Consider the following 23470-nt stretch of genomic DNA (forward strand, 5'->3'; position numbering starts at 1 on the left):
TTTCCCAGCCTTGGCACTACTAACACTTTGGAGTGTATGACTGGCTTTGTGCATGACACAGAGTGGAGCACACAAAGTGGAGTGGCCTCTACACACTAGACGCCCAAAGCCATCACCCTCTCCCTAGTGGTGACAGCCAAAAATGTCTCCAGACATTGGCAAATGTCTCCTGGGAGACAAAACTACCCTTAGTAAGAATAACTAGATGAGGGCATTAGCTGTAGAAGTGCTGAGAGGAGTAAGTCTGAACATATTTTGAAGGCACATGGGACAAGATTCACTGATAAGAACAGGTGCAGAGTCTGAGAGTAAAGGAGGAGTCAATGACGAGACAATGCCGGGATCTGATCTGGACCACAAGAAGAGTACAGTCGGCACATACAGAGATGGGTAGGACTGATGCCGGGGTCAGCAAGAGTGTTACCTTGAACATGTTAAATTTGAGGTGCCTGTTAGGCTTCCATGTGGAAATGGCAAGTGCATTACTGGAGTTCCAAGGAAATAGCAGAATTAGATATTTAAATTCAGTAGTTTAATGATGATATTGGATAAATAGATGAAGAAAATGTTAGATAAACACATAGCTAAATGATTAAGTTGGCAGTGAGGTATATAATTAGATAGATACAGGCTAGACAGACGGACTAGTTGAGATCACCTGCTGAGAGAACATAAAGTTAGGGAAGAGTGATGACAAACAAAATGCTATGATTGAATAGTAATAAATGCATGAAAAGAAGCAAAGGCTACTGAGGCCAAACTCAGTGTTGTAGGTAGGAGAGAAACTACAATAATATGGTGTCACTTAAGCAAAGACAAATATTATTTCAAGTAGGAGTAATTACTTGGGCCAAATGGTAATGAAACATTACCAAGTGAGATGAAACAAAGAGGAACCCACTGGAAACAAGATGTTCACTGATGACTTGAAAAAACCAGTCTTAATGAAATGTCCCAACAGTTTGGGTACATAGATTTAGCTACTCTTACCAAGCCAATGAAAGTACTAGGGTACTTTTCCAAAGTGTTTTCAAGCTGTCATCTACAACAGTTATATAAGGTACACAGGGCTAACTCAAGTGATGATTCTTGTTTCCATAGAAGAGTCATTTGCAAGGTGCTAATCAAGGTTAAGGCAGCCGCTAAAACCAAGGTTCTTTCTGACTTTCCAGACAGGTTGCAGATTTTTAAAACCTATAAATGACAGTCAAAAGAAAAATGCAACTAGATCATACAAATAAGGCATAGGGACTCAGTTTACACGAGAGCAGACCTTCTGCAAACAGAGCCTGCCTGAATCAATGAGTCAAAGCTGCCCTCTGAATAAAGTAGTCACCCAACAGGCTTCTACCGTTCAGCAAAAGGACAGGCAGGGAGGCTTAACACAGGAGATTGTTTTCTTCTCCTAGAGCAATGTAGAATCATGAAATTATCCATAACAAAATTTGGTGGAATAAATATGTATGAACAAACCAAGATAATTCACTTGCAAAACAGTTTTATTATTTTTTCCCCAAATTTACCTTCTGCTCCAGAGAAAAGAGAAAATGCAAGGCAACTATTTGAATCAACTTAAGAGCCTCATCCTCTAGTCACCACATCTACCTATGAGGAAGACGGGCCTGGTGGCCCAAAAGGACAGGCAGCCCAGTAGACATTTAAAGGTAAGATGCTGAGAGCTTGCTTGTGAAAGATGCAGAGTGGGATGTAGAATTTCTCCCCAGGGAACTGTGCATAATTCCCACAAAGGCAAATGAGGGAGTAATAGGAATCATGGGGCCCTCTGTTCCACCAGTTAATCTAGAAGGGTCTCACAGGCAGAATTGATCCTGGGATGCCACTTGTGATTCCCATAATGGGAAAGACAGAAGGAAAGTTCCCTTATAGATGTTACCAGGGAGGGTTTAAAAACCAAGGAGCTTCTTGTTGGCATGGAGCCAGGCAATAAAATTTTTTAAAAGATTTAATTATTTATTTGAGAGGTAGAGTTACAGAGAGAGAGAGGGAGAGACAGAGAAAAAGGTCTTCCGTCTGCTGGTTCACTCCCCAAATGGCCACAACAGCCAGAGATGGGCTGATCCAAAGCCAAGAACCAGGAGCTTTTTCCAGGTCTCCCACACAGGTACGGAGGCCCAAGCTCTTGGGCCATCTTCTACTGCTTTCCATAGCAGAGAGCTGGATTTGAAGAGGAACAGTTGGGATGCGAACCAGTGCCCATATGCGATGCCAACCAGCATCCATATGGGAAGCTGACACTGCAGGCAGAGACTTTAGCCCACTATGCTGCAGCACCAGGCCCCAGGAAATGAATTTTTGGATTTGATAACAAAGTAACAAGCAACAGAGGCAAAAATAGACAAGGGCATCAGACTAGATAGATAAGGGCATCATATTAAAAAGCTTCTGCATACCAAAAGAAACAAACAACATAGTGAACAACCTACAGAATGCAAAAAAAAAAAAAAATTGGCAAACAATAAATCTAATAATGGGCTAATATCTAAAATATGTAAGGAACTCATACAACTTAACAGTTCCTTCCCCACCCCAGCCTACCACAAAATCTCCTAATTAAAAAATGGTAGGTATTTCTCTAAAGAAAATGTACAAATGACCAAGTATATGAAATATGCTCAGTTTCACTGAACATCAGGAAAATGTAAATCAAATCCACAATGAGATATCACCTTGCACCTGTCAGACAGCTATCATCAAAAAGACTGAAGATAACAAGTACTGGCTGGGGCTGGGGCTGGCTCTGTGGCATAGCAGGTAAAGCCACCGCATCCCATATGGGCACCAGTTTGAGACCTGGCTGATCCACTTCCAATCCAGCTCTCTGCTATGGCCTGAGAAAGCAGTGGAAGATGGCCCAAGTACTTGGGCACCTGTTCCTTCATGGGAGACCTGGAAGAAGCTCCTGGCTGGCTTCGGATTAGTCCAGATCCAGCCACTTGGGGAGTGAACCAGAGGATGGAAGCTCAATCTCTCTATCTGCCTCTGCCACTCTGTAACTCTGCCTTTCAAGTGATTAAATAAATTTCTTATAAAAAGATAAGATTGGCTGAAGGATTAAAAAGCAAGACCCATGGCTGGCGCCGCGGCTCAATAGGCTAATCCTCCACCTAGCGGCGCCGGCACACCAGGTTCTAGTCCTGGTCAGGGCGCCGGATTCTGTCTCGGTTGCCCCTATTCCAGGCCAGCTCTCTGCTGTGGCCAGGGAGTGCAGTGGAGGATGGCCCAAGTGCTTGGGCCCTGCACCCCATGGGAGACCAGGAGAAGCACCTGGCTCCTGCCTTCAGATCAGCGCAGTGCGCCGGCCGCAGCGCGCCAGCCGTGGCGGCCATGGGAGGGTGAACCAATGGCAAAGGAAGACCTTTCTCTCTGTCTCTCTCTCTCACTATCCACTCTGCCTGTCAAAAAAAAAAAAAAAAAAAAGACCCATCTATTTGCTGCCGACAAGACAACAAAGATATACACAGACTGAAAATGAAAGGATGGAAAATACATTCCATGCTAACAGAAAGTAAAAATGAGCAGGAACACCCATTCTAATATCAGACAAAACAGCCTTTAACATAAAAACTGTTGAAAGACACAAAAAGAGGGGCCAGTGCTGTGGTGTAGTAGGCTAAGCCTCCACCTGCAGACTTGGGATCCCATGAGGGCACTGGTTTGTGTCCCTGTTCCTCCTCTTCCAATCCAGCTCTCTACTTGTGGCCTGGGGAAGCAGCAGAAGATGGTCCAAGTGCTTGGGCCACTGCACCCACGTGGGAGATCTGGAAGAGGCTCCTGGCTTCTGATCAGCCCAGTTCCAGCAGCTGCAGCCATTTGGGGAGTAAACTAACAGAGGGACAACCTTTCTCTCTGTGTCTCCCTCTCTCTGCTTTTAACTCTACCTCTCAAATAAATAAAATATTTTTAAAAAAATACACAAAGAAAAGAATTATATAATGATTAATGGATCAATTCAACAGGAAGATGTGACTATAGTAAATATATATATATACACAATGCCAGGGCACCTGGCTATTTAAAACAAATGTTAATGGATCTAAAGGGAGACATAGGCTTCACTACAATAATATTGGAGGACTTAAACATTCCAATTTAGTCAAAGGACAGATTACCTAGACAAAACAACCAACAACAACAACAAAAAAAACCAAGCTGATCTACACTACTTACTAAATGGACCTAACTGATATCTACAGATCATTTCATCCCACATCTGCAGAATACACATTATTTTCATCAGTGCATGGAACATTCTTTAGGATAGATCATATGCTGGGCCATAAAGCAAATCTCATCAAATTCAAAACACTTGAAATTATGTAAGTTTTCTAACCACAGTAGAATGAAGTTAGAAATTAACAATTTAAGAAACTCTAGAAAATAGGCAAACATATGGAGACTGAACAACATGCTCCTGAATGAATAGCAGGTCATAGAAGAAAACAGAAGGGAAATAAAAAAAAAAAAAACTCCTAGAAACAAATGAAGATGACAACACAACACATCAAAACTTATGGGTACAGAAATGTAGCATTAAGAGGAAAGCTTAGAGCAATTGGTGCCTACATCAAGAAACTGGAAAGGCATCAAATAAATCATCTTACATCTGAAAGACCTAGAAAACAATAACAAACCAAACCCAAAATTAGGAGGAAAGAAATTATTAAAATTAGAGCAATAAGCAAAATTGAAACAAAAAAAAGATAAGCAATGTAAAGAGCTATTTTTTCGAAAAAAATAAACAGAGTTGGGGGGCTGGCCTTGTGGCATAGCATGTTAAGCTTCCACCAGAGAAGCTGAAATCCCGTATGGGTGCTGGTTCAAGACCCAGCTGCTCCATTTTTGTTCTGACTCCCTGCTAATGAGCCTGGAAAAGCAACTGAAGATTGCCCAAGTTCTTGAGCCCCGGCACCCATGTGGGAGACTAGGAAGAAGCTCCGGGCTTCTGGCCTTGGCCTTGGCCTGGCCCAGCCCCAGCCTTTGGGGCCATTTGCAGAGTGAACCAGTGAATGGTTCTCCCTCTCTCCCTCCCCCCCCTCCTCCTACCCCCCTGCCTTTCAAATAAGTGTATTTTTTAAGATTTACTTATTTGAGTGGCAGAGTTACAGATAGAGAGATAAAGAGACAGAGAGGTCTTCCATCTGCTGATTCACCCCCAAATGGCCACAATGGTCGGAGCTGCACAGATCTGAATCCAGAACTTCTTCTGAGTCTCCCATGTGGTTGCAGGGGCCCAAACACTTGTGCCAACTTCTACTGCTTTCCCAGGCCACAGCAGAGAGCTGGATCAGAAGAGGAGCAGCTGGGACTTGAACCAGCACCTATGTGGGATGCTGGCGCCATAGGCAGAGACTTAACCTACTACACCACAGTGCAAGCCCCAATAAATATACTTTTATTAAAAAAGAGAAAGATAAGAAGAAAGGATGGAAGCGAAGGGAGGAAGGAAGGAAGAGAGGGACTCAGGGAGGGAGGGATATAAGAAAAGAAACTAAGTGTTAGGCCTCATACAAAAATTTACTCAAAATGGATCCCTGACTTAAATGCAAAATGTGAACATAAAGAAGTGATGGGGCAGGAGGGGAGAGGTATGGATCAGTAGCACAGCAGGAGTGAGCCTTATGATGGCGTTGTTCAGTATCTTCACTGAACCAAGGTCAAAATCCTGGCTATGATATTCCAGAGGAATCTTGCAAGATATCACCTTTAGAGCAAATTGGATAAAGGGAACATGGCAATACCTCTCCGTATTACTTCTTGCAACTGTATGTGTATCTACAACTCTCTCAAAGTGAAAGTTTTAACTTTAAAAAAAGAAAATGGTTCTTTCAAAATTTTAATCCATGCCTGAGTTCAAAACAGTAAAGAAAATCTCAGCGTGCCAAAACAGAAAAGGAAGCAAGGCCAGAGGGTCCAGTGGGAGTTAAAGGTGGATGCCCTTGTGGACAGTGCCGCAGCTCAATAGGCTAATCCTCTGCCTTGCAGCGCCGGCACACTGGGTTCTAGTCCCGGTCGGGGAGCCGGATTCTGTGCCAGTTGCCCCCCTTCCAGGCCAGCTCTCTGTTGTGGCCTGGGAGTGCAGTGGAGGATGGCCCAAGTGCTTCGGCCCTGCACCCCATGGGAGACCAGGAGAAGCACCTGGCTCCTGCCTTCGGATAGGCGCGGTGCGCCGGCCGTGGCGGCCATTGGAGGGTAAACCAATGGCAAAGGAAGACCTTTCTCTCTGTCTCTCTCTCTCACTGTGCACTCTGCCTGTCAAAAGAAAAAGAAAGAAGAACGTGGATGCCCTTGTTAAATCCATACCGGCCATTCAGAATAGGAACTGGGCTTAATTTTCTAGGAGTGACTGGAATTGAAGCAAGCATTTATAAAAAAGCCAAGAACTGTATTCACTTGAATAAAACCAGACCTGAGAATGCTGTTGACAGGAATTAGAAATATCTTTGTTACCAGCCCAGGTATAGAGTCCAGAGTGCGGGTGCCTAAACTAGGACATCAGTACAGGTGGAATATTCCATGAGGAAACAGAGCCACAATCCTGTATCATGCATGAGAGAGGAGTGTTAATATTTTGCACTATCCTGCTGGTGCAGAAATCCGAACTGAAACACTAACAACAAACAGGCTTGAAATCAATCTCATAGGGCCCTACGGCAACCAATTCCTCTTGCCAGGATCCTCACCCTGCTGAAGATCAACCGAGTCTAAATTGAAAAACACTGTTTCTTCATCAAAGAACTTAGACTTGAATAAATCAATTAAAGTGCTCCAATGAAATAAATTCCATAATTTCCAAGTTATGAGAGTGTTGAAAGGCAGAGTGGGGAAAATGGTGGAGGTGACACACAGGGTTGCTGCTGAGCCAGGGGCCAGAGCCAGGGGAAAGATGTTCACCAGAGGAAAGAAGGGGTCTCACAGCTCCCCATGCTGCCCTTTCTAGGGTCCAGTTTGAAACTATTGGGCTCTGCTCCAGGGGAGACTAAATGGGCTCACATCACAGACAACCCCAAGAGAAAGCAGTTTCCAACATCTTAATCAGATATACACATCTGAAGCCAGGCCTCAGCCCCATGAGAGACAGGCAGATGTTCTGGTCCACATGAAAATACTCCCCTCCTAAGAGAGTTTTCCAAATGCTGGCTCTGTACCTAGGAGAAGCAGATGGCTTAGAGCCAGCAACTCCTAAGCCTGCCACCCTGTGAATTTCAGTGTGCACAAGGTCATCACTGGGTGAAAGGGAGAGCAAACATACCAGAAGCCAGTCCTCAGGTGCAGCATCCGGAGAAATGAGATGTGAATCCAACCACCATCCATCTGACAAGGACCACTCTAGGCACGCATTGGCAAATGAGGACACACCAGCAAATGAGGTTGAAGCCAGCCAGGTGGTGTGGTCACAGACACAGAAGAAACTCATTTGGCTCTGGTTCCTTTTTTATAGTCACCCGTTAATTGTCTGATTAGGCAAGAAAGTCTACAAAAATACTTGTAATCCCAGTGGGACGTTTCTTCTGACAAAGGCATTCAATGATTCTGTCGTGAAAATCAATTTAACCACCACCACGTATTTGCTCTTAATACAGTATGAATGCAAACTTTGAACCGGAAAATGCCCACAAAGTGGTACTCACTGCTCCTGGGCACCGTTTGAAAATGAAAAGGTCCCAGAACTTCTAAGCTGAAGTTCTGAATAAAGCTAAACAGTGTGCAATTCCCCTAAGAAAGTAGCAGATGAAAGTAAGGAGCAATTTAGAGCAGCCGTTCTCACCTCTAATCACCTGGGGAGGAGTGAGAGTCAGAATTGAAAAGGGAGGCTGTGATGTGATCTGAAGAACAATGTCTTGAAGTAACATTGGCTAATACTGCTAATTCCTGTGTACTTCTGTTCATCTACTGGCAAGCCATGCCCATGGCACACTGCATCTCCTAGGGGCTTCGGAATGCTGCTGAGCTCTGCCCTCAGATTCGATCAGAATATCTGGGGTGTGGGTTCAAGGCATGGGCACATTTTAAAATCTCGCAGGTGATCCTCATGTTGAGCCGCGATTAAGAACAACTGAGCTAGCCCAGGTCCTCTCAAACTTCAGGGGCAATGAAAGGCTCCTGAAAACCTGTGGAAACACAGGTTTCACAAAACAGAACTTTCTTAAATTTTTCCTTATATGGAAAACAGATTTCCATTAGGCTTATAGTAATCAAATTCTGTTATATCCCTCATGTGTGGAAGCTAAAACCAAAGCTCAGGACTGGTGCTGTGGCACAGCAGGTTAACGTCCTGGCCTGAAGCGCCGACATCCCATATGGGTGCTGGTTCAAGACCCGGCTGCTCCACTTCCAATCCAGCTCTCTGCTATGGCAGAGAGTCCTTGGGCCCCTTCACCCATGTGGGAGACCCGGAGGAAGCTCTTGGCTCCTGGCTTCGGATCGGCACAGCTCCAGCCATTGTGGCCAATTGGGGAGTGAACCATCAGATGGAGGATTCTCTCTCTCTGTCTCTCTCTCTCTCTCCCTCTCCCCCCTCTTTGTGTAACTCTTTTAAATAAATAAATAAATCTTAAAAAAAAAAAAACTCCATCTGAACACAGAATGGTTATTACTAAAGGCTGGGAGGAACGGGGCGGGACACAGGAAGCTTAGATAATCAAACCCAAATCAATGTTAGATCAAACGAACAAATTCCTAGTTTTATACAGCATAGTGATGTGACTATGGTTCACAGTAAACTATTATATATTTGATAAGCAAAAAGAAGACAGGAGCTCCAAGGTTCCAGTCCTAATGCAACATCAAAAAATGGGAAATACTGTTTGTGATTTTGTTGTTGTTGTTGTTGTTTTTGTTTTTTTTAATCGAAGGTCCCTTACTGGTCCTGCTTCTGTGGACATGAGTGGTCGAATCGGGGGAGGAGAGGGTCATCTCCACAACATTCCATTTATACACAGAACTACAGATGAGCACAGTCCCTACTGTGGTTAGAAGTTAGCAGCACGGGAAGGGAATGGGATAGGCAGGGGTAGGGGTGTCGTTAAAAAAAAAAAACAGGACTCCCCCCAAACTGGGATGCCTGGGGGGGCTTGGTCTGTTTCAACCCAAGAGGAATCAGAAAATCAAAAGCAGTTTGGGGTGGCCAGAACTGTCAGGGATGGGAGGAGGAAGAGGGTCCAGGGGGAGGGGGGCTGTTTGGCAACTGGGGCAAAGGAATTGCCCTCCCCCTGCTGGGATCCCCCCAGCCCCTCCAGCCTGGCAGGGAGGGGGTAGCCTGCAACCCCCAAGGGCAGGTCTGGGGCTGTCAGATGTGCCGGGCAGGGGGCTGGGGGGCTCACAAGGGCTTGCCCTCCAGGGAGATGTCGGCGCTGCCCCCCAGCTTCTCCACCAGAGTGCAGCAGTCCTTGACCTCCTCATAGCAGTTGGCTTGCAATTCATGCTTGATTCCTGTCAGCTTCTTCTTGATGGCGTCCTTGGAGCTGGTGTAGATCATTTTGCTCTTGAGGGCACACACTCGGGGGCCCAGAAGATGAACACAAGGTCCTCCTTCTTGCTCTCCTTGGTCTCGTAGGTGGCGTCGTAGAGGGCGTAGTGTACCTGAATTACCCTGAATTGCTCAGCACACATTGTATTCATGTATTGAAATGTTGCACTGAAGCCCATAAATATATACAACTATTCTTAATAATTCTGTTAAAAATACAGGCTTCCAACAGGCAAATCTATAGACCGAAAGCAGAGTAGTGATTCCCTAGGATTGCGGAGATGGAAATGAGAAATTGGAAAGTACAGAGTTCATTTTGGGCTAACGAAAATGTTCTGCAGTTTACTGTGATGGTTGCAGAAGTCTGCAAAATATGTAAAGCTACTGAATAGAGCACTTCAGAGTGTGACTTACACAAACGTGAGTTAGGTACCAATGCAAACTGCTAATTGACACATACAGCAGTTTCTACTCACCCCAAGAGACTCTGATGCACTAGGTCTGCAGTGGAGCCCATGAATTTGTCTTTTTAATGAGCTTGCAGGTGATGTTCATTCTGCGGGTCCACAGACCACACTGCTCTGACCCATGCAAAGTGCCCAGGTCCATACTTTCTAGCGGCTTATGAGCATGAACATGACTTGCATATGTAAAGATTAGACGTGGGTTCCCACAGCCGTTTGGTGTCTGGAGCACCGTGACCTCTGCAAATTTGTGCCACGGATCCTGCGTAGCCATATGCTGCCCTTCTAGCTCATGGACTTTTTCTTCCTGTCCCCTTGGTCATGAGGATCAGGTACCACTAACGCTTCCAGAGTTTTCAAACGTAAGTAAGAGCCAAGATTGCAGAGGGCAGATATGATAGGAACCCCAGAGCAAAGCCAGGGGATGAGGACCCTGGAGGGAGGAGGTGACCCCCAGATAGGTCAACTGAGCACTGTATGTGGCCTAGGGAGAAGAAAGCCCCATATAAAGTCTAAGTGCAAAGCACATAGTCAAAGTAGGATATCATAGCATAGCACCTGCTGATACCATCATTAGGAAGACTCACGCTCAGTCCAAATCTAGGTTTCATTAATTCTAAAGATGCTGACCAACCAGTCAATCAAGAAGACCCTCAGAGTTGCTCAGAGGTTAAGACCCAACTCAAATCCTGCCTCGTCCTCCATCAGTGTTCCTGGTTGGAGTTCTTCCTGCCTTCTCTGAAGTCTTGGTGCTCTAACACTGAGAACCTCCCAGATCCACTGCCCTTCATTTATCACACACTTTCTGCCAAACCTCCTTGGAGCCAGGTCCCTACCTCCCAGGGGCTCCACTCTTCTGTTAATGACCTCTGATGCTGCTGGTGGGGGCTGTATAGGCTGAGACATTAGGATCCTGAGGAATAGGAGGGAGATGACAGGCCCAGGCACTCACCAGTCCATGACAAGCACTGAGGGCTGCCGTCCCGACTGTGGTGCCCTGCTGTAGAACTGTGCCCTGCAGATGGCAGTGGGGGCCCACGGGAGCCGCCATCTTCACATGGGAGAGGTTCCCATATCTCTTCTCCACGATGTAGCTGTTGGAAAGAAACCCCCGATTGACCGTCAAGTTAAAAAACAGGTCCTTCTCCTCATGCCAAATTCTGTAGTACACCTGGTCCGCTGAGTCAGCCAAGTCTCTCTTCCTCCTGCCACCAGCGCCGGGATGGTGCAAACCATAGGATAGGAAATGCCCACGGGCGTCTACTCGGACAGGATGCACCACGTGGTACTCGGGCAGGGCCTTGATAAAATGCTCTGAAAGAAAAGGAGAAGCAGAATCACAAACAGCCGAGCCTGCAGCGAGGCAAACCTGCTTCCATTTGGAACTTGTGTTCTAGCTTGTTGATAGCAACTTGCCTCTGTTGATTTGCAGTTAAGAGATCCTTTGCCCCATACAAATGCTGCCAACAGTAAATTCCCTGAATAGCTCAAATTTACAGGATACTTCCTCCTCCCTTTTGTGCAGCAGTCTGAGCTGGTGCTAAGGGGGCGCTCTGGATATCAGGTGTTTTATTAGAGAAAAATTAAGATAAGAATTCATTCATGAGGCCCGCTGCTAGGATGGGGCAAGGTCAGCATGATGGACAGCAGGAAGCCTGAAGTTCATGAATACAAACACGGAGCTTCACTGTTTATTACAAGGTACTCAGACATCTCGGGAATGAATTTCCACCAGTTACAGCATGAGAGGGTTCCATAATGTAGCAAAGAATGCTTAAAGGGGCCGACGCCGTGGCTCAATAGGCTAATCTTCCACCAAGCGGCACCGGCACACCGGGTTCTAGTCCCGGTCCGGGCGCCAGATTTTTGTCCCAGTTGCCCCTCTTCCAGGCCAGCTCTCTGCTGTGGCCAGGGAGTGCAGTGGAGGACAGCCCAAGTGCTTGGGCCCTGCACCCCATGGGAGACCAGGAGAAGCACCTGGCTCCTGCCTTCGAATCAACGCGGTGCGCCGGCCGTGGCGGCCATTGGAGGGTGAACCAACGGCAAAAGGAAGACCTTTCTCTCTGTCTCTCTCTCTCTCACTGTCCACTCTGCCTGTCAAAAAAAAAAAAAAAAAAAAAGGAGTGCTTAAAGGAGCTTTTTTTTATAAAATGTTTACAAAATCCACAGAACAAGATGATCAGAGAACAAGTTATGATCTGAAGCATTGCCTGAAAGTATAAAAATTGCCACTTGAAAAATTCAAGACAAAAATACGTGTTCATTCTACATATAAAAGAACTTCAAAAGGTTTATAGAAAATGGAACTAAAGGATAAATTTATTTTTAAGAAAAAAATTGAAAGTCATACATAAGAACAACAATTCTGAATAAATAAACCTCTTGATTTAGCAAATTTACCTCCCGCTACTGTTTCTTATGTTGATATTTGAGAGCAGCACAGGCTATAACTAGCAGGAAACTCGTCATCACTCTGATTACAGACTCCTTACAGTAAATCACTAGCCACTGATAAGATGAACTATTTTTTTTCTTTTGCCTAAAACAAAAAGATTGCATTTGTTGTCTCCCAGTTACACCCCCAGCACTTTCTAGCTTATGTTACTTTGCTCGTGTTATCTCCCTGAGTGGAATGGCTCTTGTGTTTCTCAAAATCCTGTTTATGGTTTCAGCTGAAATCCTTCTTCTTCATTATCCTAATTCCCTCCCATTCCTTTAGAAACTCCTGACATTACTTTCTGACCCTTGAAACTGACCTTATTTTGCATTGCTTTTTGCTTATTAGACTATTTATCCTTGAATCTTGTGCAGGCCAGAATTTTGCACATCACAGATGCTCAGTTCATATGTGTAGATGTATCACTGACTACGTTTGCAGTTAGTCAACTCAAAGAACTAAAGTCAATGGGCATGGATTATAAAAGAGTCGTGTCGTGTTTTCCAAACAATTGCCTTCGAACATGCTTGATGGAACCATCCTTTCTGCCTTGGATGAAACACGAGGAAAAGCACAGAAATTTCCTTCTTGGGTAGTTACAAATACTCTCAATGTTTTGCTGTAAAAAGTCCAGATTCATTACTTCCAATTGCAACACTTAATCACAAGAGACTACATAACAACGTGCATAAATCGTAAAAATGGTGCTCAGTGTAAAATAAGAAGCAAAACAAGTTAAAGCAGAGCTATTTGCATTAACGGAAAATGCACACACAAATAGAAAGCTTACCAGAACACACGAAACCAAAAAATACATATGGAACCCATTAAAATGATTTCCACAGGGAGGAATGGGAGTAGGAGCTGAACTTAAAAATGCTCACGTACGAAAAGCAGAAAAAGAATTTCGCACAAATGACGCCGGAGAGCCATGGACTGGGGAATATAACTAACTTGGTCCTCTCTTCCTCCTACTCATTTGCTCAGAAATGTCTGGGCTTATCTGCTGCTTCAGCTGCCCTGCCCTTCTAAATTCAGGCCTGATTGAAGAGAAGAATGGCCAGGTGAGTGGGGTGGATGTAGCCAGCGTCCCTTGTATGTCCCTCACCTTGCAGTTCTGTTACAATGGTACCTCTGGCTCCTCCTGTATAGAAGCAGGAGAGTGAAAGGAAGGCCCGAAAGAATCTCATTCCCTTGGGTCTAGCTGAATATCTTTTGGCAGTAGTGCCCTATGTGGGTCAATGTTAGATTCTGTCCCCTTCTCCCAAGATGTGGGAGGCCTCTGTCACTGGGGTTCACCCACTCCAGGTCCTCAACTTGGGGCATTCCTACCCCAATCTACTCCACCCCTGTGCTGTGACCACCTCGCCTTACAGAGCAGCCTCTTGGCATCCATTCAAGAAGATCCAAGTGTTGCTCCTATCCATGACGTCCAAATTTGATTCACAGGAAAGAACTATGATCCACATTCAGGGATATTCTGGCATGGCTGTGTCCACTGTCGGCAAATATTCCAGCCAGTCTTTTGGCATGTTGGTACTGAAAGGCTGAAATGCTAGGCATCAAGTCCCTAGGACATCACCAAATGCTGAGGTCTCTGAAGGCCCTTCCACTTGCCCTGAGTTGGGGGCACAGTGGTTGGGAGCACCCCAGCCCCCTCGCTTTCTCCTGAAGGAAGTCTCTCTCCACTGCCTCTCACTGACCGTTCAGCTTGTCCTCATGTGCACACAAGAAGGAGGAAGGGCTAAGAAACATCTTTGGCATGCCCATACCCCCATACCCACGGTCTGCAAACCCTCTTGAAGTACAGGGGGGAAATGAACCTCCTTTTACTCCTGACACGGTTTCTGCAGAAGCTGAGACAAAATGAAAAGCCCTTGTTAATATATTGTGATCTAAGCATATCTTTCCATCTCCCTCAAAACAGAGAAAGAAGCATCTTCCCAACAGACCATTTTTCCAAAAAACTGTACTGACCAATTTGAGGGACACACAAACTAAAAGCAACTACATTTTTTACAGAAGTAAATTCTATGTAAAACATTGCACTCCGAGTTGAATAAACTATGACCTATAGAAAAAGACTAAGAGACTTGAAAATTCCTTATTTGTAATACCCAGAAAGCAACTAAATTAATTCAGACTGTTAGGAAGAAGAGACTAACAAAAGCAGTTTCAAAGCAATCTCATATTTTAAAAAAACCTGTTCTAAAAAGATAATTTATGTAAACTCATATATCAAAATAACATATTTGAATATTTAATAATCAGAAATATGGAAATAATATAACTTAATAAAGGGCAATAAATTTATAGTTGTGCTTCCACTGTAATTGCAACTTTGAGATGTATATAAATGTACATGAACAAAGCCTCTGAGACAATATGGAAACATGAAAATTGCTATGAGGGTGAGATTTGGAGTGTGATTTTTGTTGTTGACTTTGTATTTCCTATGTTGTTTTTCCCAATTAAAGACAAGCAGATGACAAGGATAGGAGATGAGAGGTGCTGTACTGTGAGAGGACCAGAAAGAGTGTTCAACAGAGGAGAGAAGTAAGGAAGGCCAACATCTCCTGACACCAGGCAGCTGCCCACCGAGTGCTGCCCGTGGCCATCACAGGTGGCTGTGCCCCTAGGGAAGAGTCAGCGTTGGCAGAGGCATCCCTCACACAGACTCTGACAGGACGCTAGGGTTCTCCTGGAGAGGAGGAGGGGCCACACAGTCAAGTAGAGGGCAATGGGAAGGCAAACAGTTTGCGTTGTCAGCCTCACAGGAGTATTAGCAGGAGGTAGAAAAAGCAGGCTGGCAGTAGACAGCACCTTAAGTGGCAGGACAGGTATTTTCTACAGTGGGCAGCTGTCTAAGCCACCCACTGGAGAGAAGATCTGAGCTAGAAGAACTCAGATCTGAATTAGAATTCCAATGGGGAAAAATTGGAGGAGATGAACTTGATCTAGGAGTTATTTCCATGTATTTGGAGACCGATACATCTTTTCCCATAATTTCCTGACCTAAATTATCACTTACAGGGACTGCCCCTCAAAGATTTAACAAGATTTTTCTAAGTATAAAATGGAAAAAAAAAAAACCTGAAGCTTGTCTAAGCCCCAGCATCTATTACCCAAAAAAATAAAAGATCAAATTTATAGACTTCAAGCCAGTTGCTCTTGATGTAATGGGTTTTTAAAAGGGCCAAGATAACTTAGCTGATAATAATGTTATTGAAAATAACCACAATTATGTTTAAGGAGCACTTGCTGTGATCTAGGAACCACAAATCTTTCCTCATTCAGTACGCACACCCTGAGAGACAGATTTGGTTGTTATTCCCAATTCAGAAATAAAGAAACTAAGTCTAAGAAGTCACTATGCAAATGTTTGAATCACTTGCATTGAAACCTCATGTTTTCTATTTCAAAATCATTTTCTTAGCCCTTGCATACCATGTACATAAAAAGAAACAGTCAGTTGCCCTTGGCAAACAGCGTAACATGTTAGAGGTATTGGCACTGCCCCACCACCACCAGGGAAGATGATCTGACCAGAAAAGAACTGTTTGGCTTCTTCATGCCTCAGTTTGCCCAGCATACATGGAGATTACAACTGCCTTTCTATTGGATATGATAATGGATAACAAAATCAATTTTCCCTCCTGATTTAACTGCAATGGAGACAGCTAAACGATGGCAGCCCATGGGTGTGGATGGAAATATAGAGGCCACGTACAGATGTGGTTTATGTTGGCAGCCAAACTGCAGTTGCATAATCTATACAATGGGCATAATTATGATAGCATCAACTTCTTAGGGTGACTGTGAGGCTGCAATGCAGTAACTCGAGTAATAGATTTCACACAGTGCTTGACAACTAGCATGCACTTGCTAAACACTGGCACTCTTACTATTAATGATGGAAACTTGGCTACCAGGGATCCTGGTGGCCATTAAATCAAGAAGAGATAAGGAAGAAGCCCATACTCACCCTGGCTTCTTCTCAGTAGGTGCTGAGTGTGGCCGATTATCTACTATAATCTTGGCCAGCAGAAAGCAGAACTCAGGAGGGATGGGACAAGGATGAAAACTATGTGTCAGGAAATAACGATAGCTTCTCATTGTTATCATTTCTGTGGTTAAGCATGAGATGAAGGATCTGCCAGTTCTCCAAGGAAGTATTGTTGACTATGCCCCTGGTTGCTATGGTTTAGATGTGCTTGTACTCAAAGGCTCGTGTGCTGGAAGTTTGGTCCTCCCCATATTAGTGTTGAGGTGGTGGAATCTTTAAAAGGTGGAGCTTAGTAGAATGTGTTTAGATCACTGAGGTGCCATCCTCAGATGGAATTAATATAGTTCTCTTGGGACCCTGGTTGGTTCTCACAAGAACTACTTGCTATAAAAAGCGTAAGCCTGCCTCTTGAATCAATCCCTCTTGCTTCCTGTCTGCCCTGTGACTCCTCTCTTCCTCTCTCTCTCTCTCTCTCCCTCCCTTCCTCCCTCCTTCTCTCTCTCTCTCCCCTCCACCACCCCCCCCAGCCATGTTTGCTCCTACCATGTTGCCGTCAACCACAATATGTAGCCAGAAGCCAAACTGGTTGCCCAATCTGGAATTTCAGCCTCCACAACTGTAAGCTAAATATACCTACACATCTTTTCTTTATAAATTTCCCAGTATAAAGTCTCCTGTTGTAGTCACAGAAAAATGGATTAATACACTCACCTTAGCTTCCATCCCCATCTTTGCAAAGTGACAATCAAGAAAGGTAAGGATTCATGCCCAGGAAATCTAATCCAAGATCCCATGCTCCTAAGCTGTGCCAGCACTGCTTCTAAAGGGTCTACACCTGCAAATTTCATGTCAGAGTCAGGTGTCCACAAGACTGAGGGGGAACTGAGGTGCGGTGTGATTATGTCACAACGTGCACTCGGGTTTTGGAAATAAAGTATAAGCCCTAAGCCTTCTCCTTTCCTCGTCTAAAACTGGATTCCAAACCCCAGGCCACAGGCTTCAGTGTGTCTCCTGAAAAACTGAATGAAACCTATGGGAACAAGAGCTTTGGAAAATACAAAACACCACGGGGTCTTTTACCTTCAGCTTAGAAAGAAAGAGAGGTGAGAGAATATTTACCTCCCAGTTCCTACAAAGTTTAGGTTAAATATACACCTCTTCATTTTTGTTTTTATCCCAAAGGCTTCAAAAGTTGGTCATTGTTTCGCACAGGGCCACACTAATCTTCTCCATATCATCCCAATTTTAGTGTATGTGCTCCTGACATGAGCTCAGTCTATATTTATATTGACTTCTATCTTGGAGAGCAAATGCATCTTTAAGTTTCCTTACTAAAAAAAAAAAAAATAAAAGAACAACTAAATTCTGGTAATAGAGGTTTGTTCTAATTAGCTTCCATGGGTAGCACAACTGTGTTTTTATTACAGAAATTCACATAAGTTGCCATGTGGAGAATCATCGTAAAAGACACCACAGGAAGCTGGAGTTGCTTGCTATCTTCATGACATAGAATCTGCTGACCAAACAGATCATTATAATTACACAAAATATGGACTGAGAAGTTATCTTCTTACATAAAGAAATTATCTGAAACCATTTCCTCCTGGCAGAATTTTTCTACAAACTGTGTAAATAAATGATTACAATATTTTTCTGGAAACATTGCAACACTCTATTTTGCATAACCCTGTGCACCCTGGAGCAATCTCTAACATGAGCTAATGTCCCTGGCCTGTTGATTTCACAGAGTTGTCAAAGGCAAAAAATAGATCACAGGAGTGACTAGGACCTTGTAATCATTACCAAGGGTCCCTGGCTTGCAATGGTTTGATTTAGGATTTTTCACTTTATGATGGTACAAAACATGCATTCAGTAGAAACTACTGACCGAACTTTTTAAATTTTGTTCTTTTCCTGAGTTGGGCTATGCAGTGCAATTCTGCCATATTTTGGGCAGCCCGACATTCACAAGGGTAAACACTGATACTCTACACTGCACTGGATTGCTAAGCTGTGCTGCTTAGGAGGTGAGGTGCATTAAAAGCATTTTTGACTTAAAATATCTTCCACCTGCAATGGGTTTATCAGAGCACACTCCATTGTTAAGTCAAAAGACAGATACACAGGGATAAGCAAGCCGAGGGTGACATTATTGGCTAAATAATTCAGTCAGTGCATTGTAGGCAAGGTTAATATCTCCTCATGTTCTGATACCTGTTTGTGAAACCAAGAAACCTCATGGAATGAGCTCATAGTGTATCTTTCCATCACAACTGAGCAATGTGGAAAGAATAATGAACAGAGTTGATCAACTCTGCCAGCTCCCAGTCCCAGAAAGGTTGGATTTGTCTCTAAATTCTTCCTTTGGACTGAAATCCTGACTCTGCCCAGCCCTGTGAGGCTGTCCAACATCTGTCTCTGCCTCTGACTGGGGAAGGGGAGGGGCTCTGGAACTCCCACCAAGGCCCTGGTAAAGCAGCATCTACAGGCTGCTCAACAAGCGCACGTTTACAGACAGACTGATGCCCTAGGGCGCCCATTCTTCAGCTGTCAAAGGATCTATGAGATGATGTCTGAAGAAATGTGCCAGTCTAAGTGTTCTGAATTTGAGTACAATTAAAAAATGTTGTCAAAGTAGAACTAGGTCATTTGAGAACAAAACCCTGGTCATTCTATTCCCAGGAACTCTTAAAATTTCCTTCTGTCTCAGGACCAGTACCATGATGTAGTGGGTAAAGCCGCCACCTGAAGTGCCAGCATCCCACATAGGCACCAGTTTGAGTCCCAGCTGCTCCACTTCCAATCCAGCTCTCTGCTATGGCCTGGGAAAGCAATAGAAGATGGCCCAAGTCCTTTGGCCCCTGTACCCACTTGGGGGACCCAGAGGAAGCTCCTGGCTTCAGAGGGGCACAGCTCTAGCCGTTGTAGCCATCTAGGGAGTAAACCAGTGGATGGAGGATCTCTCTCTCTCTCTCTCTCTCTCTCTCTCTCTCTCTCTGCCTCTGTCTCTCTGTAACTCTGCCTTTCAAATAAATAAATAAACCTTTTTTAAAAAAAATTTCATTATCTCATTCATTTGCCCTCATTCTTTTCCCTCCCTGTCTCCTCCACTCCTCCTCCACCCTCTTAGTTCTAAAGAGAAGTCTGCCTAGAAATTGTTTCTGTCTACCAAAAGTGTATTTCCTGTAAAATCATTAATGAATTTATTAAGACTGGTGAAAGAGCTTTCAAAACCTAAAATTGAGGCGGACATTTGGCACAGTGGTTAACTCACCGCTGAGATACTCACATCTGTATCAGAGCACCTTGGTCTCAGTCCTGGCTTCACTTCCCAGCCAACACAGCCTGGGCAGTAGCAGGTGACAGCTCAACTACTTGGGCTCCCTAGCATCATGTGGGAGACCTGAATTGAGTTCCTAGTTCCTGGCTTTCACTTGGCCCAATTCTGGCTGTTGAAGGCATTTGGGGAGTGAACCAACAAATGAAAGATATCTCCGTATTCCTTTCAAATAAATAATAAAATATATATATTAAAATATTAATTGATATGCATCACTAATAAACTCAGTCCTTTATGGCTACTTTTCCAACATCAAACACTCTCAGCACATAACTGCAAAGATGACAGCGGAAAATAACCTCTCTCACTAAAACTCTCCAGTTCTGCCCCCACGCCCAGCTGCGTTCCCTTCCAAAGAAGATGCACAGCAAGCAGAGTTGAAATCACCCAGGAGAATGTGTGTCTTTGAACCAAATCATCTCCACATGCCCTGGGACATGCTCACGGGCTTTGTTTGTGCTGCCCCAGAAGAGACTTTGCACAAAGGGACTGTTTTCCAAAGAACAACAAGCGCTGCTATTTTAAACTTGGGGGTGGGAGATTGTATCTGGACCGTTTACACAGGCCAGTGCTGGCTGATTGACATCTAACCCCAGTGCTGGCAGTTCAGGCTTCCAAGTAAAGCAAGGGGAGGGAGGGAGAGACTTGCTTCTGAGAGCGCTCTTGAAGCCACAGCTGATGAGGTCTCCTGCAAGATTTGCACTGTGCAACGTAGACAGAAACTCTTGCCTAGAAATTCTCCACAAGGACAGGGTGGTGACGTGTGGCACCCCAGTGGCCTTGGGCATTCAAGGGGTGTCAGAAAGCTATTGGAGGATACATCCTGAGACTTGAGCACAGTCAACAAACACAGGAGTCACTGGACGCAAACGCAGCACTGTGTGTGTGTGATAGTGTGTGTGTTGTGAGTATGTGTGTGTAAGTGTGAGTATGTGTGTGAGTGTGTGTGTGTGTGTGTGCAATAACCCTAGCATTGCTACAGGACACTGCTGTAAGATTGTAAGTCAGGCTCTCTGGCTCTCTGGATGCAAAACTTGCTCTACATTTTGCTGGTAATAGGGACATTGACAAAGGTCCCTGCATCCCAGAAGGCTACTGTCAGCGGCTGGGTGGACACCGACAAAGTCCTCCCAGGTGCATTGTTGCAGCCATGACTGTTTGCCCCCAGAGACACACTTAGCTCCCCCCAAACAGAAAAGTGTCTCTGACCCTTCCCAGGGCAGGAGAAAGCAGAGGCATGGGCACTACCCTGCTGGGGGGCGTGAGGCTTGAGTAGTGATAGTACCAAATTCTCCATGGTACCTCCAGTGCTCTCCATAACATCGTGGCCCTCACAGAGCCCAAGGAAAAGCAGCAGCCATCTGGGATCAGCAAGGCAGGACTGGGAAAAATAAGCCCTTGGAGAGGTGAATTCCCCACCCCCCAAAAGGGCTATTATTTTAAAAACACAATCCTAAATCTTTCCAGGAAACCCAAACACAGCCAAGCGCGCTCAGCAGGGGGGAGGAATCACATTTCCCCTTCCCTGCCCGGGAGTTTAAAATGTACTCGAAACGCTGCCTAACTGCCAGCCGCCAGTTGGAACTTTAAAAAAAAAAAAAGAGCAATTTCCCATGTTCAGAATCTGGAAAACAGGGAGCTGAAACAGTACAGCATTCAAGAGGAGACAAAAGAAGAGGAGAAGGACACCAGCTACCTCTTGGGTCTTTCAAAGACCGCAGTGTCATCCTTATAAAGAAAGCGAGATACTCACCTTTCAGTAGGAACTAAGGCATCATCGCCTAAAACCCTGAATTCTGAGAAACGCTGGGTCGCTCAGCCCCCAGCCCAGCTTTCCTCACGACTCAGTCCAGCCGCTTTGCAGAGTGGGGGAAGCGGAAGGGGAGCAACCAAGTTGCCACAAGTCTGACCACCACGGGTTTTCAAAGGAACCAGAGAAAAAGCCACTAACCTTGCCTCCTGTCCGGGAAGCGAACCGGGCCTGGCTGAGGGTCTCGCCCATGGCAAAGCGCCCAGAAGCTAAGGAGCTTAGCCACCACCAGGGAGAGGTGTGCAAGCCAGCTCCTCTGCGCACATGGCATGGTTCACTCGTCGGGGAGAAGAAGAGTCACAAAGTTTGAGCCCTCAGCTCCACAAGTCAAGTCCTCGCCTGTGGCCAGTCAGGAAGGCGCAGGGGCGCATGGTCCAGGCGTGGGAAGGGAGAGGCTGCAGAGCCGCCCGCGATCGCCTTTGCTTTTGGAAGCAGGCAGGGGCCAGATAGCTTTTCCCCTCCCTCCTTCCGAAAGGGGAGTGAATCAGTTGACAGCGTCAGCTTTCGGCTGGCCCAGCGGGGAATGGGTCAGTGCCGGGAGGGTGCAGCCCACCCCGGCTCCCCACCCTCCGCCTTGGGCACGCCCCCCGGCCAGCTCCCGCACATCTTCCTCCCCTGCTCCCACCCCCTGCGCTCCTCGGGCCCCGCCCAGAGCCCGGCACTGAGCCGGCCAAATAGGGGAGGCCCGGGACAGACACCCTGGGCGGCGGTACTAGAGGAAGTGGAGAGTGCGAGCCCTCCCCTCCTCACCTCCAGGCCAGCCTCCCTCTGGCCAGAGTGCAGGCACATGTGGAGCGCAGAGATGGGGCGGAGGGGCCCCCAAGCTCGGCGCTGCCCATTCCTGCAGCTCTTGAACTTTTGCTGACATTGCTGTTTCAAGACGGACTCCTCACCCACTCGGACCGGCTGGATTCCCTTCCAGGGCGGGCTAAGATTTCCATATAAAAACCAATAGGCAACTTTTTTTCTTTGCCAAGTCTCAGGGAGCTAGCTGAGCTGATCTGCTGTCTTGACAGTGCAAAACCCTTTTATCTGTCTGATGAGGTGACTGCAGTACTTGTGAGTCCCTGTGAGCCTGTGTGACCCTGTGGTACTTTTTTGTTTCCATAATCCCATCTTTCCAGGTCCTCTTCCGATCACCCAGAAAGCAACTACGAGAAGGAAGAAGCAAGACAGCTCCACAAAGAGTTAAGGTTATTCATCCAGTGTACCCCAATAAGGTGACCATGGACGGGGTGTCCACCAGGGGGCGCAAACTTTTCCTTCCGTGAGAGAATGCCACAAACCAGGTTTGCGTGCCAGGCATCTTGAGAATTTACAGGGGTAACCCGGCCAAGATTCTTTACAACTGGGCTGAAACAGGCCTTCTGACTCCATTCAGAAGGAATTTGGCCCCGATAATTGAGTTCTCCTTGGCTGCCAGCCAACCACCTGCATTCAGCAACAGGTTTGGGATACCAGCTCACCCAACCTTGCACAGGACAAGGCACCCAAATCAACCACAGTGGTCCAGATACACAAGAGGGGTGCTCCTCACAGGCCTGGGATGGCTAGTCTGAAGTATTTCAGACTGGGATACATAGACACCAGGACTTTTCAGGGTGTTGGTTTTCTATTGCTGCTGTTTACACATGATCACAAAGTTAATGGCTTAAAACAACACAAATTTGTTATCTCACAGTCCTAAAGACCAGATATCTGAAACCAATCTCCCTGGTCTAAAATCAAAGAGTTAGCACAGCTGCATTCCTTTCTAGATGATCTAGGGAAGAATGTTTTCTTGCCTTTTCCAGCCTTCAGAGGCTGCCCAGATCCCTCGGCTTATAGCCAGCCCACTTCTCCCTCCTCAAAGCCGGCAATGGCAGTTGGGCCTTTCATGAATGGAGTCACCCTGACTCTCTTCTTCCTTCCATTTCTATTCATAAA

The 23470-nt window shown here is 45.6% G+C and overlaps 1 protein-coding gene across 6 annotated transcripts in view; it reads right to left on the bottom strand.

The window, feature by feature from the left end:
- ADAMTS12 (ADAM metallopeptidase with thrombospondin type 1 motif 12) overlaps positions 1–22120 on the bottom strand; it is a 351249-nt gene extending 329129 nt beyond the window's left edge. For 2 of the 6 annotated variants that reach the window (XM_002714101.6, XM_089312691.1), the window contains exons 1-2: positions 21686–22120; positions 10904–11265 (exon numbers count right to left, since the gene is read on the bottom strand). In XM_002714101.6, coding sequence (XP_002714147.3) covers positions 10904–11265; positions 21686–21815 — 492 coding nt within the window. In that variant the 5' untranslated portion in view covers positions 21816–22120. Of the gene's footprint in view, positions 1–7270; positions 7551–10903; positions 11266–21685 lie in introns of those variants that run through there. The other 4 variants (XM_089312694.1, XM_070056623.2, XM_089312695.1 and 1 more) reach the window with 4 other exon arrangements.
- Positions 22121–23470: the final 1350 nt, after the last annotated feature.

This window comes from Oryctolagus cuniculus, chromosome 14 (assembly GCF_051225735.1).
Source record: "Oryctolagus cuniculus isolate XC-2025 breed Fujian yellow rabbit chromosome 14, ASM5122573v1, whole genome shotgun sequence".
Classification (NCBI taxonomy): domain Eukaryota; kingdom Metazoa; phylum Chordata; class Mammalia; order Lagomorpha; family Leporidae; genus Oryctolagus; species Oryctolagus cuniculus.